Source organism: Culex quinquefasciatus, chromosome 3 (genome assembly GCF_015732765.1).
Source record: "Culex quinquefasciatus strain JHB chromosome 3, VPISU_Cqui_1.0_pri_paternal, whole genome shotgun sequence".
NCBI lineage: Eukaryota > Metazoa > Arthropoda > Insecta > Diptera > Culicidae > Culex > Culex quinquefasciatus.
Window position 1 is genome coordinate 161,320,669 of NC_051863.1, and position 13,986 is coordinate 161,334,654.

The window sequence follows — 13,986 nt, forward strand, 5'->3', positions numbered from 1 at the left end:
GTCGAATAACTGAGGCAGATTTTTCGGGGTGGCAAAAAAGGACCCCGTGTTGATGGGAATATGCACTTGGTTAAGTGCTTTAGAAAGCACTGTTCAGTCTGTCGTGAGTGCTTGCAGTGAGAAGATGTGCCGTGGTTGTTGTTCGTGAAAAGAAGTGCTACGATGGACGTTAAGTTGATAGTTTTGCTACTGTTTGTGCTCAAACATAGTTTGGTGTCTTCGGAAAATGGAGAGTTTATTGAGTGTAATATTTATTTATTCATTCATGTCGATAGTTTAAGGAACACTTTCTCATTACTGCAATTTTGATCAATTTTTATTTGATTCTCTTATTTGCATTATTGTATCAGAAATAAGCTTTTAGATTATAACCACAATCAGAGGTCAAAGATCTTTGCATTCGATAATAATAACTTAAATCACGTTTCTGCAGTTCGTCGCAATCGTGTTATCTTGCCGCATGTCAATTTTGGGTCAAATTAGGTTAATAACGCCATTTGTGCAGCTTTCAATGCCTCATTTTGTGATCTTCAACGATCTCAAAAAATCGATTACTATGATATCCACCAGGGTGACAAGAAAAATTGAAAATTTCGGAAAATCGCAAGAGATACCCCCTGGATCGATTCTTTAGGCAATAACAAGTAACTGTGCCAATTTTGAGCCAAATCGGTTAAGGCTAAGGGGTCGCTTTTCATCGTTGAAGTTTATATGGGAAAAATCGCAAAAATGTATGAGGAAAAACATCGCTTCAGGATTTTTGCAGCAGGTGGCGCAGGTCTCACCCAAAATTGTCCAAGTGTGAGATTCTTGTAGGAAATGTAATTACCTACAACTTTGTAGAAGGGTGCAAGACGATCCGAGTTGATCCTGATGAGTTATTAGCAATGCGATGAAAAGAAATCGGCTTATATACTTGAAAGTATACAAAGGATGTATAGGAAGTATATAAGAAATTTTTTTCTAGAAAAATCACCAAAAATCAGGATCAACTCGGATCGTTTTGCACCCTTCGACAAAGTTGTAGGAAATTAAATTTCCTACAATAATTTCACACTTGGAGAATTTTGGGCGAGGCCTGCGCCACCTAGCAGAAAATTACTGAAACGATGTTTTTCCCCATACATTTTCGTGATTTTCCCCATATAAACTTCAACGATGAAAAGCGACCGCTTAGCCTTAACCGATTTGGCTCAAAATTGGCCAGATACTTATTTTTGCATTAGGAATCGAGTCAGAGGGTATCTGTGAAGTCGATTTTTTAATTATCACCCTAATATCCACCCAAAATCGCTAAAAACCTCACAAATTCGGAACAGTTAAAAGATCAACAAATGTTCAAAAAATCATTGAAAATATATGAATAAACTTCCCAGTCACGAAATATTCTAGCAGAGCTGGTTCTGTCAGAATCTTGCTAGAACGGTGGAACACTTCTTCTAGAATGCTGTAAGAATATCCAGCTCTGTAAGAACTCTGTTAGAATCCTGCTAGAACGTCGTGACTGGGTTATTGCTTTGCTATATCCTCCATTTCAAAGAAATCTTTCGATTGGCGTATCGAACGGCTGCAAATTTTTACATTTTTTCTGTAATGAAAAAGGTGCACCTCTGAACTCCAAAACAATCGAACACTTTTTCTTTTTCTTTTTTTATTCATAACTTATTTTTATTAGGTCCTTTTAGGTGCTGTGACCAGGTTAGGACCGAGGATCGTTAAATAACTAATATATAACAAAAAAAACAATTCCTTAAACTCCATACTTGGAGATAATGTAACTGACCAGGGTTACTTGGTCCAAGCGGGTCTTACAGGTCTTGAACCTGCCGATGTACTCAGAGAAAATGCCCCACAGCTCAGCCAAACTGTAGAGCACCTCCCCGGCTTTCTCTTTCGTGGCTCCACCGTCTCGGGAGCCACTGCTTCCTTGGCTTCTTCCTGCGGGGCGAGGGCGATCCTTCGATTTTCCGTCCGGAACTGCGCCCGGCAGCGGAAGAATTCCACTTTCTTCTTCTTGAGTAGCTCTTGCAACTTGTCAAAATCAGAGAAGCAGGTCACCTTGGTTCCAAATCGGGTTAGTTTGTAAATCGGGTTGAAACCAAATTTACAACTTTCCACTATTGCCACGAGCTTGTAAAAATCCGTGGTGCTCTTCACCACCAAAGGTGGTTGTTTTTGTTAACCTGCCAACTGGCCGGGTGGTGAAACCGCCGGGGCGTCTCCTCCTCCTGCTGGGCTGGCATTGTTGTTGTTTTCGTTTTCCGCTAGCGGGCTGAACTTGTTATTGTTGAGCAGGGTCTTCTCAACTTTTTCTCCTTCGATGCCGATTCCAGTGACCTCGCTGGACTTCTTCCGCTTCCGATTCCCGCTGACGGGACGAAAATCTTCCTCCTCGGAGGATTTCTCCACCTCCATCTGTCAAAAATTTCCAAGCACGCGAGATGACAACACGAGCAAAACACGTCTTAACTTGTCGCTGGCTGGCGACTGAGTCGACGTAAACGGGTTTTTACGTATAATTTGCTGCAAATTTACATCAAATGATGTTTAATGACGAGCAAAAGTGTTGCATCATAAATGATGATACATTCGGAAATATTTTTTTGTGTGTATTCCGATTTTCCCAAATTGGCGGTAGTGACTTGAAGATAATTTTTAAAATATGGTTTATATAAAACATGAAAGTCTAAGCTTTTCCAAAATTATGGATTGACTTGAACTTTTATGTATTTATCTACATTTTAAATGAAATTTTTTAAGCTTTTCTATTGATGTCATATGTATAAAAAATAGACTTATTTAATTTGAATCATATTGGATTAGAAATGGTGCATTTGAACTCATTTTAAGTAAAGCAAAGACAGTAGTACAGCTTTCTAAAAACTTATCTCCATGTTTGGGTTGATGTGTAGGATGTCAACTATTTATAGTGTTGAGCTAATTCTATAATTTTAAAAAATATCACAAATATAATAAAAACATAAATTTAATGACATTTTCTTAAAAAAAAATCTCGGGATCCCGGTAATTCCCGAGATTTTAAAAATATTTTTCCCGTTTCCCAGGAAATTCAAAACACGGAAAAATTGGACGAATATCCGATAGCAAGATTCTGAGAAATAATTTTTTGAATAAGAATTATAGAAATTCAGTACATTAGTTGAACATAAATCATGCGTCTCCAGCAAAACTTGCTGGTAAATCCTTTCAATGTAGAAGCATGGTACTTTGAGTTCGATTGATAAACCGAAATCCAATATTTTTTTATGGTTTATTAAAACAAAAACATTCACCCCTGAATTCCAAAATATCCAACACTTTTTATAATAAAGATGTAAACAAACTCGCTATCACATCTGGGTTGCATGTATTCTATTCTATTGCATATTCACGCACAGTTTGAAATTAATAATGTTGAATCATTATTGAAAGACATGGCCAAAGAATGTTGCGTATAATGAATTCAATCGTTCCAATTTGAAACAGTATCCGAGTACTACCGAATGCCCAAGCTGAACGAGTACGACGACTATGACCAGTGCATGAATGATCTTCCAAATGGTCGCGTGGCGACCTTCTGCATGGTCCGAGTGGTCGTTAAACCGGACAGTAGTTCCACCACTTGGCAGTTGATTGAGGTTTGTATCATGGTAAAATCTTCAACACATAAAATTAAAAATTAAATTTACAGGACTTTTCAAGCGATCGCAAAAGACACTTCAACCATGCCCTGCTGGATCGAGGAATCTGCATCGAGCACTGCAAGCAGCTGGTTCGAGGACTTTCGAACGAAACTAGTCAGAATCTCAAAGTGGAAAAGTTTGACTTTGATTTTCCGGTAGTCATTGTTATAAGTATTATAAGATCAACGTGAATTAAGAGGTCTTTTTTGCAGTACATCTTTGACGTGTCAGTATTCAAGGATACGCCCAAGGATCGGGAGCGCTATCAAGATTTAGTTGATATCTGTATCAACTATCGACTTAACCAGACGTACCAGTTGACGGCCTACACGGAGATTGAAGTTTGCGATAAAAGTACCGATGCTATCGAAATTGACTCGTTAGATTTGCTCTTTCTTGCTGTTCTAGCAATATTGATAATGTTGATGCTTTTTTCAAGCATGTATGATGCGAGTAGCAATGCCAAACATAATTTGGCTCACTACGAGAACGATTTAAGTAGTAAAAGTAAGATTCTTATTTTTTTCAACAAGGAGCAATATAATTCATCAACTTTCCTTCCAGAGCAAGCTTTCTTCACTTCGTTCTCAGTTCTGCGCAACTGGCTGCGGCTGCTGTCCCGATCTCAGAGTCCAATCCACAAGCTGCTACGTCCCCTGCAAGCGGCTCGATTCATCACGATGTACCACGTGATCATGGGTCACGCGGTGTTGATTGCTACCAGTGGTCCCAACCAGAATCCTTTCATGTCGGAGAAGCTGTACCACAACATATCGGCGATGATCCTCACCGGAGGAACCCAAGTCGTGCAGATCTTCATCACCATGAGTGGATTTCTGGTGGCCTACCACGTTCTGTTGCACATCCGGTTGACGCAGAAGAAGATCGGACTGCTGTTTCTGCTCAAAGCCATCGTCCTTCGATACATCCGACTGACTCCGATGTACGCCTTCATGGTGTTGTTACATGCAACGTGGTTGATCAAGCTCCAAGATGGTCCCATGTGGAAGCGTAGCGTCGAAACGGAACGCACCTTCTGCCGGAGAAACTGGTGGACGAACTTGCTGTACGTCAACAACTTTTTGAATCCCGATCAACCGGTAACCGAGTTATGTTTTGTTGGCCAGCACGATGTTAAAGTGACGATTTTTTCCAGTGTGTTCAACAAACGTGGTATCTCGGGTGTGATTACCAATTGTACTGCGCTGGAATATTGGTACTGATCTTAATCAGCTGGATGCGAAAACGAACAGTCCCAATTTTGATTTTGGTGACCATTGGAGCTTTTGCTCTCACAGCTGTGCACATCTACGTGAACGAATTGGAGGGAGTTTTTGTTATTTCTCCAGAGTAAATTCTTGATGACATACTCTTGTTTAGTTATTCTAATTTTCAATACTTTTAGAGCCCAGCGATTTGTTTTATGGTTCGACAAAAACTACCTGATCTCATACATTCCATTCCAAGTCAACACCGGCAACTATCTGATCGGGATGATCGCGGCATTCATCTTGCTTCATCTACAGAAAAATAATATTGATCCTACGGAAAAGAAGGTATGATTCCTTCACGAATGTAACCAATCCTCTTCTCAACCCTCTCCCTTGCAGTGGTTCCGAATCTTTTGGCCCTTTGCCTTTCCCCTGGCCATCGGAAGTCTCCTTCTGCACTACATCTTCTACGTCAACGATTTCGAAACGCCTTCCCTGTGGATGTCGATCTTCTACCCGACCATGAAGTACTTCTGGGGAGTCTGCTTCGTGTGGTTCGGGCTGGGCATCGTGTACGGAAAGGGAGCGGTGTTCAAGCGAATCTTCAACAGTCAGATATTTGAACCGTTGGGACGGCTTACGTACGCGGCCTTCCTGAGTCACACGTTCGTAATGCGGTTGCTGTTCTTGTGCATACGTGGCACGAAGCATTCGAATACACTTGGAATGGTTGGTTCATGACTTTGAATGCAAAATTGAAAATATCTAACGATTTGTGTTTCATTCCAGACTGCGATGGTTCTGACCTCGGTGGTTTTGTCCTATATAATGGCTCTGTTCCTGTGTTTGGCCATGGAGTTGCCCGTGTCGGCTCTGCAGAAGCTGATTATCGGGAAGCAGGACCTGGATGTCGTGAAGCAGCCCTCGCCGGGAACAACTGAGAATGGTCTTAATAGGGAGGGTCAGAATGCTGCTTAGCAAATCAAATCTGTCGAATAAAGTATTGTGTAATCATATGTTATTTTGATTTAAATTTTAAAGAAATTCCATCTTACTTTCTTAGTAAAACATTGTACTTTTATAACCTGATTCCTACCTGGGGGCGGTAGAGCTTATCTTATTTAATAAACTTAAAAGCAATTTAATTTAGATTACCAGTATCAAATAAATAACTTTTTGCTAATAATATCTTTGTACAGCTCACGTGGCACAAGATAGCACACAAGCGACGATATAATAAAACGATGCCTCTAAGGTCTTTTGTACTAAGCTTGTTGATTTTCCAATCTAGTTATCGTGAAATAAAGCTTTCATGACGTATTTTTAATGACCTATTTCAGTGTGATAGATATCGCTTTTGACATTTTGTGAAACCCTGAACGTAATATTTGAACAATCTCTTACCTTAAAACAAAGAAATCAGACACATTTTATTTTTGAAACCATGTCTTTTAGGATTTGCTGTGTTTTGGAGAAAGGGTATTCTAACCATTAGTTTACACCGCAGAGCCGACGAGTGAGTTTTCAATATTTTAACACTTATTCATAACCCACAAATCTGAAGTGTTTTGAACAATTCTGACTATTTTTATTATAAATTAATTGCTTTTATTTAGAAAACTAACCAGTTGAAAACAATTTTTTTTGACAGTTGCTGACCACCTATTCTTATAGTGGATCTGGGTTCATAATTTGATTCTAGACCCGGTTCACTGTAGGAGAACTGTTATTTTTATAACAAATTTAGCGATTACATACATGTAAACCCGCAAAAAATCGGAGGTCAGTATGAGCACTCACTTCAACTTTTATTAAAATCTGTTTTCAAGGCATTTAAATGTACATTTTCATCTATTAACAAAACAAAATTGAAGACATTAGCTATTTGAAGTTAGCAGTTTAAAAAAAACGGGTGCCATGATATCTTAACACTGCTTTGACCAAATCGGCTCAAAATTTGGTGAAGACTCCTTAAACCGGTTCCGTGTGCATGGCGAAGGCTGATTTTCAAAAAAATGTATTTAAAAAAAGATATTTTTTTTATGTTTTTCATATAAAAAATCATCAGTTTTTGATTTTTTTATTTTTCAAAAGCAAAATTTGGAAATCAGGCTCCGTCATGCACACGGTTTATGTCCTGAGAGTCTTCATCCCAAATTTCAGCCAATTTGGTCCATACCATCTCGAGATATCGTGGCACCCGTAAATCAAGTTGGCGTTTAGAGAAAAACGAACTGAAGGTTTGACAGTTCGCTTTGCGCATGGCATAATTTTGAACTTTAATCGTCTCTTTCTCAGTTTTTACATGAAATATCTTCGTGAAACTTTCAGGAGCGTTCCAAAATCATCTTTTCAGTGGATTTAATAAAATTTTCTGAAATATTAAATTTTATGATTTTCTACATGTATGTTACCCCTTAACCGAATGTTTCGATTGATGGTCTTATGATAAATATAGCTTTAGTTCATTTTTGAATTTAAAAATATTTGTTTTGGTATCAAATGTGGCTCAAAACAACATACAATTTAACAGGATTTTTAGCACATTTTTTTCAAAAATGATTAAAGAGAACATGTCAAAAGGTAGTTTTGATGGCAAAGTTGCTATAGAAATTAGTTCACCAAAACAAAACAATAGATTTGTTTACAGTTTCTGATAAAACATTTTTATTTACAAAACAATGCACAATGGGCGAAAACGGATACAAAATCGGACTTAATTGATCGCGGCTGGTTCCCTGGTACGAAAACTAGCAAACAATCCGATGGTAAAATCGCATGCAAAAGCATGCACAATGCACATCACCTTTGTGAGCAAAAGCATGTAATAATGTATGAGAAAACGTGTATACAAAAAGCATGTACAGAGGAAAAAAATCAGATCTCTTCACCCCAAAAATAACATCAATCCGGCTAGAGTCATATTCAGATTGCCAAGTCCGCGCCCCAACCCGCTCGGATATCTCATCGCAATTTAACAGTAGGTTTTCCGTATGTCGTATACTCTCACAACTGTATACTATGTATAGGGAACCTACAGATTCATCGGTTAAGATCCAACTATATACATAGCGGCGATATAGCCGAAAAGTTTGGGGCGCGGACTTGGTATTCTGAATATGACTCTAGCCGGATTGATGTTATTTTTGGGGTGACCAGACCTAATTTTTTTCCTTTGGTACATGCATTTTATGTACCGTAAACCGGGGTGACATTGATAGGATTTCATTTTATTTTTGGAATATTTTCCAACCGGTAGGGGGTTTCTTAAAACTATTATGTTTAAAACATGTACTAGGATAGACCACACAAGGTCCATGCACTTTATTTGAAAAAAAGTTTTTTCAATAGTGTTTAAAAAATAGTTGCGTTGAAAATTCTTATTTTGAATACCGGGGTGACTATGATAGGCATGGTTGTAGTTGTTAAATCAGGTTAAAGGTGATCAAATTTTATTTTTGCGTCGAATGTACCATCGCTAAGGTTGCTGATGTAGTTTTTAACAAAAAAAATCTATGTTTATATTTAGTTAACTAAGTTTATAAGCATTTTAATCACTATATCGTTGAAGCGTATGATTGGTTGTGTTGATAGCATATAAGGGTCCTGTTCAGCAACGGAGAAGGACAACCATGGGTGGTCTCTCATGCTCATGCTCATGCTCAACTAAGTTTATAAGCATTTTGACAAAATACATATACAGTTTAGTTAAAATTGTTAAAAAGTCAAAATTTTGCTGAAATTTGTGAAAAATTGTTTTGTTTGTAAAATTATCGATTCCTATTGCATTTTAAACTGAATTCGAAGCACGAATCAAAAAATTTCACATTTTGTATACAATTTGTTCTACTGAAAATGCCTTCAAATTAGGAAATTTTATTTAATTATGTTTCAAAAACACGCAATTTTTATTATTTGTTAACTTCGTTTACCTTCTCCTAGTGGAAAATTGTCCGAAGAATCTGAAAATGAATTCCGTTTTCCGATTTGAAATCATGTTCATTAAGAAAATCATGACACTTTGAGAATATGAAAATAATGCTATTCATCAACGTTTTCTTAATTATAGTTAACTAACTTTTTAAATTTTTCAAAATTTAATAAAAACTTCTTCTAGAAGTACCTTGAACCTTTCTCTACTCCGGCCAGTATGGTTCCATGCAATTTCGTACGTATTTTATTTGACTCTTCATTTTGCGAAAAAAACTAAAACCTATCAAAGTCAGCTGGCTATCAAAGTCACCCCGTTTGACGGTACACGTTTTCTCATACAACTACACGTTTTCTCATACAATACTCATACAATTTTGCTCACAAAGGAGCAGCGCATGCTTTTGCATGCGATTTTACACAGAATTTTTTACTGTGATAAATAAAAAAATCCAAGGAATCGATTGGTGATGGTTTCATTTACCGCACGAAACGGCAATGGGTCCTTTTTCCCAAATTCCCCATTTAAAAAAAAATCTTGAAAATCTCTGTATTTAGAGCGGAGGCTTTATGCGGCCATCCAAAATGCACGTAACTTATGTGAAATATCCCAAGAATCCAGTAAAAACAACTACTTGCACCGCAAAAATCATGTAAGGTACATTTAACTCCAATTTCGCTATAAAAGCAATTTTGGCCATTTTCAAATATTAGGTCAGATTTCAAAAATCTGAAAATATTTTTATCATGAAGAACAGACAATTTTACGTAAGAATGACTATTTGCACTTGATAGTTTGACACATGAGTGTAAACAGTATTTTTTTTTTGTGTAAAAAATCAAATCTAATTTAAAAAAAAAAAAACAAATTATTCGCTCTACAGCATTGCCTTGGCGTTCTCGATTACGAGATTCCTAGTCGAAACTCGGTGTCCCGAAGTCTTGATTATTGAGGCCCTCTTTTTACATCTAAGCTTCCATCCACCCCGGGATTTTTTGTGTAACTATTTTTTATTTATTAAAATTTCTAAGGTCTCAGATAAGATATAAGATATTGTGCTGGTAACGGTAATTTTCCTGTACAGTAGTTGTTCGGTAACTGGGTGTTGTTTAACTGGGCTGCTTTTTAACTGGGCGCTCGATAACTGGGCCGTAGCTCAGTTAAAAAGCAGACAAACGTCAAAAAACCAAAACAAACCGAAATCACCGAGGGGTTAATGGATGCAAAAATCATGGTCACCAAATAAAAAAAAACTTTTTCAAACTTTTATGTAATTTCAAGTCACAATTAAAGAAATGTGAAAAGTAATCATTGTAAACAAATTTGAGTAACTTTTATTTTTATATTTCTTCCAATAAATTTTATGCATCAGTAGTCCCCTCGTTATTTTTCGTTCAGCCCAGTTACCGAACAACTACTGTACTTAGTTAATTCTTAAATTAAACATTTTTGTTTTTATTTCAATCAATTTAGTTGAGAAGTTAATGATTAACTAAAAAATTAGGTGCTTCATAACCTTCACAAAAAATCAGAAACATTGTGTTTGTGCCAAAAAGGCTTCACTAAATTTGAGCTGGATCAGAAAAAGACTTCTTCGGGTAGAATAGACATGGATAACCCATACATAATAGACAATGTTATTTCAAAAGTGTATATTTAAAAAAAAAAAGTTTTGCGATAACCAAGATTTTAATGTATTTGGCCCTTGTGTCTACCATTAGACCGGCCGAACTTTTCCAATGCTACCGAGTGTTCTTGGTTTAACCCTACTTAACTTTAATTGCTCTAGAACGCCCAAAAAAGTGCACGTGTGTCTTGTACGTGTGACAAAAACACTTCCATGGAGGCTTGTAGTAACTACCCGCTACAAGGACCTCCGGGTCAGTTTTCAATTAATACTGGTTGCGAGAAGATGTTCCTTTGCTGTATATTGCCATAGATAGTTGCGAAATGGACGCGAAGTTCATCGTGGTGTTGTTGGTGGTGATGCAGATTGGATTGGTGGTGGCACAAACGGGGGATTTTATTGAGTGTAAGATTGTTGGACAAAGTGGATTAAAGAAAATATTTTCAATTTATTTTTCGTTGATATTTATATAGTTTTGGTTGATACTGAAATAAAAAGTGGTGTGGAATCAACATTACAGAACTTGAAAGATAAGTTCTACGTTGTGATTTTTATGCATGCAGACAAATTTAAGATTTAACCTGAAGTTTGAAAAAAATGATCTTTCTTTAGAACAATTCCTTTAAATGTTGAAATGTAAACTTGTAGGTTTTCATAATAACTATGAAAAGTGAAACTTAAACAATTGTGCCTTTTAAAAGTTGACAAATAATGTTATTTGCACTAGAACCGGAATTCCCCACAGCTTAAGTGATTCAAACAGTGACAAAAAATAAAACAGCTCTTCAACTGTCGTACAAAAACCTTTATTCAACAACGTCTACGGACATTGAAATGGGTTCAAATTTTTTGTTCTCTCGTTCATCCAAACAGTGTCCGAGTACTATCGGATGCCCAAGACGTACGAGTACGACGACTATGACCAATGTCTGAACGACGTCCCGGTGGGCCAAGTGGCTGCCTACTGTTTGGTCCGGGTCGTCATCAAACCAGACGACGAGTCCGACCGATGGCGCTGGATTAAGGTGTGATGGTGTGATTAACACGATGAAATGTTTAATTAAGAAAAAAATCTTTTTTAGGAATTCTCAAGCGATCAGAAAAGACACATGAACCATGCCCTGCTGGATCGTGGAATCTGTATCGAGCACTGCAAGAAGCTCGCTAGAGGACTTTCCAATGAAACCAGACAGGCTCTCAACGTGGAAAAGTTTGACTTTGATTTCCCGGTAAGGTGCTGAAAGTAAATACTAGAAGAACACAAAAGGTTGATGAGTTTGTTTTTTTTTTTTTTCAGTACATTTTTGACGTGTCAGTGTTCAAGGATACTCCCAAAGATCGGGAACGCTACGCAGATCTGGTCGAAACTTGCGTCAACTACAAGCTCAACCAGACGTACCAGTTGACGGCTTACACGGAGATTGAAGTTTGCGATAAAAATGAAGAGCCATTCGAAGTTGGTTCGTAAACCTTTAAAAATTTGCTTGAAAGTTATGAATAACATTTTTTTTCTCCGGTAGATTCGTTGGATTTGTCATTCTTAATGATTCTAACTCTACTCGTACTGCTAATGGTGGCCTCAACCTTGTACGATAAACGCATCAACTACAAGCGTAGTGATGACCACTACAGAGAAGAGCTGACCAGTAAAAGTAAGTGACAATTAGTCAACCCTGAAACTTTTTCTGCTCCATAGCTCAACGTTACATTTCCACTACAGAAAAAGCATTCTTCGCATCATTCTCAATTCTGCGGAACTGGTACCGGCTGACATCCCGGTCCCAAGGCAACGTGCACAAAATGTTCCGACCTCTGCAGGCGGTCCGGTTCATCACGACCGTAATGGTCATCATGGGCCACGCGGTGTTGATCGCCGGTATCACACCCAATTCCAACACATTTTGGATTGAGACGGTACTGGTTGAATTTGAGACGGTTTATGGATGTTTTAAAACTTTTTCATTTTTAATAGCTCTACCACAACATTGCGGTCATGATCCTCACCGGGGGAACGCAAGTCGTGCAGATCTTCCTCACCATGAGTGGATTCCTGGTGGCCTACCACGTTCTGGTCCACCCAGGTTTTGCCAAAAAGGGGCTCGGACTGCTGTTCCTGGTGAAAGCCATTGTTCTGCGGTACATCCGGCTGACTCCGATGTACGCCTTCGTGGTGCTGCTACACGCCACGTGGCTGATCAAGCTTCAGGACGGTCCCATGTGGAAGCGAGGTGTCGAAACGGAACGAACCTTCTGCCGGAGGAATTGGTGGACCAACCTGCTGTACGTGAACAACTTTGTGAACGCGGATCAACCGGTAGCCGAGTAAGGGTTTGAAGTCGATCATGATAGTAACAAGACGATTTTTTCCAGTGTGTTCAGCAAACTTGGTATCTCGGATGTGACTACCAACTGTACTGTGCTGGAATCTTGTTGGTTATTGTGATCAGCTGGTTTCGGAAGCGAGCGGTTCCAATTCTGGTGTTGGCAGCCATCGGAGCCTTCATACTCACAGCTGTGCACATCTACATGCACGAGCTGGAAGGAGTTTTTGTTATCATTCCAGAGTGAGATGCTAAAATTAGGGTTTTGAGAGAGGTTTGCTAACTTCTAGTATTTTTAGAGCCCAGCGATTCGTATTATGGTTCGACAAGCGGTACCACAACTCATACATTCCTTTCGAAGTCAACACCGGAAATTACCTGATCGGGATCATTGCGGCGTATCTTTTGATTCATATCAGGAATAACGATATTGATCCCATGAAGAAAGCGGTAATATCCATTCCTCATAATAACACCACAAACACCTAAACAATTCCTCTTGTAGTGGTTCCGCATCCTATGGCCATTCGTTCTACCACTGGCCATTGCCAGTCTCCTGATTCACTACATCTTCTACGTCAACGACTTCGAAACTCCCTCCGTCTGGATGTCGATCTTCTACCCTGCCATGAAGTACTCGTGGGGAATTTGCCTAGTGTGGTTCGCTTACGGAGTGTTGTACGGAAATGCTCCCGTGCTAAAACGGTTCCTAAACCATCGGATTTTCGAACCCCTCGGACGGCTAGCCTACGCCACCTTCCTGAGTCACACGTTCATTATGCGGCTGTTGTTCCTGAACACGCGCAGTCCACAGCACTCGAACATTCTTGGAATGGTATAACTTCCTACATCAAAAGTTTTCAAGAATCTTACCGGTTATTAAATTTCAGACTGGCATGGTGTTCTCCTCGGTGGTGCTCTCCTACTCGATGGCCACCTTCCTGTGTCTGAGCATGGAGTTGCCGGTGTCGGCACTGCAAAAGCTGCTTTTCGGAAAGCAAGATGTGGAAGCTGCTCCCAAAAAGCCTGAAGCACCGCAAGTTGCAAGCAATGGGGAAGCACAGACGAACGGGGATTCGAAGAGTGAAAATACTGCCTGAGTGTTTCGATAGTGATATAAGTTACTTTTAATGACACGAAAAATAAATTATATGAATACAAAAAGTGTTTTTTTTTAAATTAAGTACAGTACTTGTTTGGTAACTGAGCTGAG

The 13,986-nt window shown here is 38.7% G+C and overlaps 2 protein-coding genes across 2 annotated transcripts; both read left to right on the top strand.

Annotated features, from left to right (window-relative positions):
• Positions 1-162: 162 nt before the first annotated feature.
• On the top strand, positions 163-5,872 carry LOC6041103 (nose resistant to fluoxetine protein 6). Its single transcript, XM_001850358.2, has 9 exons — positions 163-244; positions 3,487-3,638; positions 3,692-3,838; positions 3,896-4,190; positions 4,248-4,783; positions 4,840-5,033; positions 5,089-5,239; positions 5,294-5,623; positions 5,684-5,872. The coding sequence occupies exons 1-9, from the start codon at positions 163-165 to the stop codon at positions 5,870-5,872; spliced, it is 2,076 nt and encodes a 691-aa protein (XP_001850410.2).
• Positions 5,873-11,342: 5,470 nt separating this feature from the next.
• Positions 11,343-13,873, top strand: LOC6041102 (nose resistant to fluoxetine protein 6). Its single transcript, XM_038261316.1, has 10 exons — positions 11,343-11,477; positions 11,535-11,681; positions 11,750-11,912; positions 11,973-12,104; positions 12,173-12,366; positions 12,425-12,766; positions 12,823-13,016; positions 13,073-13,223; positions 13,279-13,608; positions 13,664-13,873. Exons 1-10 carry the CDS (start codon positions 11,343-11,345, stop codon positions 13,871-13,873), a joined length of 1,998 nt encoding a protein of 665 aa, XP_038117244.1.
• Positions 13,874-13,986: the final 113 nt, after the last annotated feature.